Source organism: Tupaia chinensis, unplaced genomic scaffold, assembly GCF_000334495.1.
Source record: "Tupaia chinensis unplaced genomic scaffold, TupChi_1.0 Scaffold000627_1, whole genome shotgun sequence".
NCBI lineage: Eukaryota > Metazoa > Chordata > Mammalia > Scandentia > Tupaiidae > Tupaia > Tupaia belangeri.
The window spans coordinates 4,010,643-4,012,668 of NW_006160147.1; the positions used below are offsets into that span (position 1 = coordinate 4,010,643).

Consider the following 2,026-nt stretch of genomic DNA (forward strand, 5'->3'; position numbering starts at 1 on the left):
CTGCTCCGCCGCAACCTGCAGCCCACGCTCACCTACTGGAGCGTCTTCTTCAGCTTCGGCCTGTGCATCGCCTTCCTGGGGCCCACGCTGCTGGACCTGCGCTGCCAGACGCACAGCTCGCTGCCCCAGATCTCCTGGGTCTTCTTTTCGCAGCAGCTCTGCCTCCTCCTGGGCAGCGCCCTCGGGGGTGTCTTCAAGAGGACGTGAGTGCCGCGCCCGCGCGCCCCCCTCTGCCCCAGCCGGCCTGGATGCCGGTCGCCCCCGTCTCCTGGCCCGCTGCGGACCACCCCTCTAGCTCTGCCAGCCGTGCCCCGCCCTAGCCGAAGGGCTTCCGCCCTCCCCCACCCCAGTTCTCCCCAGAACTCTCTCAGGAGACCTAAGGTGACTTCTGGGTTATTTACTTGCCTTCGTTCACCCCGTGAGGGTAAAATCACTCCCGCCTGCCCTCCCTCCCCCCACTGGGGGAGGGGTGATGGAGTTTGCAGAGGTGGGTGCCCCTCCTGCACAGCCCAGCTGCCGGTCCAACTGGGAATGAGGGGGAGACAGCAAAAGTGCCAGCTCTGGGGCAGTGCTGGGTGCCAGAGCCGGTCTGCGGTGTGACCCGAAGCCAGGCTCCACTCGGACTCAGCTGCGCATCCGCTTGCCTGGGCTATCCCTTCCCCAGGTAGTCCCGGGGCTGGTGGGTCCCGTGTGGTCCTGCTCCGGAAGGAGCCAGGACAGCGGTCTGGTCCTGTGTTGGCTACTGGAGGCAGAGCCCTTCCTTCCCCTCTGAGACACATCACTTGACGCTAGGGCCAGGGAAGGAGGCGCAAGCGGTTCACCCAGGCTCTTGCCAGGGACCTCTCCACTCCCCCCTCTCCTCCTTACTCTTCCCTGGCCTGGGCCCTGTCCTGGGCTCTGAACTCTCCTTGCGTGGCCCTAGAGTTACCCCATTGAATACTGTTGCAGAGCCTCTTCTCCCTGCTCAGATTGGACAGGGCCACCTCCGCAGGGCCTGCTGGAAAGGCAGCAGCATGCTCGCTCCTGGTGCAGTTGGGAAAACAGACCCAAACCGGGAGCAGATGACTTGCAAGCGGAGGCTGCTGCATGATTTCCCCAGTCCCCCACTCTGGCCTGAGTGGTTTCCTGGACTGCAGGGACTCAAGCAAGCTGCCAGCATGGGGACAAAGCCTACAGTGGCTGTCCTAGAGGAACCTCTGCGGAGGCCAAGCTAGAGGTCTCCTAGGGGAAATCTAAGGATCCTAAGGTACTCAAGTCCTAGAGGTGGACTTATCCAGTCAAAGCTGATGGAAGGTGTGCAGGTGTCAATCCGGATGGAGCCCTTAAGCCGCCCAGACTTACAAAACATTATCAGCTAGGGAGTGATTATCCTCCTTTCCGCCAATCCTCTCGTAAACCAGAGCATTTTCCCCTGAGGAAGCAAGTCTTGTATGCACCAGTGTTTTCGTGGGTTTGGTATGGAGGATTCAGAACATCTTAAAGAAAGCTCAAGATCCATTCTGCCTAGAGGTTTAATTAGAGATGAAGATAAAACAGCTCTAATGATCAGAGGTTTTTATTTATTTTTTAATTTTTTAAGAGAGATTTTTGCTGTAGGGTGGCATGAGCTCTCTGGAGAGAGCAAGAAGTCACCCACGGGGGGCGGGGGACGGGGGGCGGGGGGGATAGCCACACCACAATCCCTTTCCCTCCATTCTCCTCTGGGATTTGGCACACACACACACACACACACACACACACGCGCCCAGCATAAGATTTTAGCCTCTAGGTCCAGGACTTGAACTGCAGTCGACTATGTGGGAGTCCAGTGACATCTGCTGGTCCCCACAGATTTTTTTAATTTTAAATATTTGGCTTAGGAAATCTCCCTTATCTGGAACTTTTTAAGAACACATGTAGGGCGGGACGAGCAGTTAGTGTAATTGCTATGTCACTGAACTCCCATGTAGATGACTGTGGTTCGAGTCCTGCATCCAGTGGCTTCAACTCACGCCCGGGACGTGTGCATGCATGCCCCAGATCCCGC

At 57.8% G+C, this 2,026-nt stretch overlaps 1 protein-coding gene across 1 annotated transcript in view; it reads left to right on the forward strand.

Annotated features, from left to right (window-relative positions):
• Nucleotides 1-3: 3 nt before the first annotated feature.
• The window catches only part of SLC60A1 (solute carrier family 60 member 1), a gene marked incomplete at its 5' end in the record, with an annotated part of 35,648 nt that continues 33,625 nt past the window's right edge, over nt 4-2,026 (forward strand). Inside the window, one exon of the mRNA XM_006159356.2 lies at nt 4-203. Coding sequence (XP_006159418.1) covers nt 4-203 — 200 coding nt within the window. The remainder of the gene's footprint in view (nt 204-2,026) is intronic.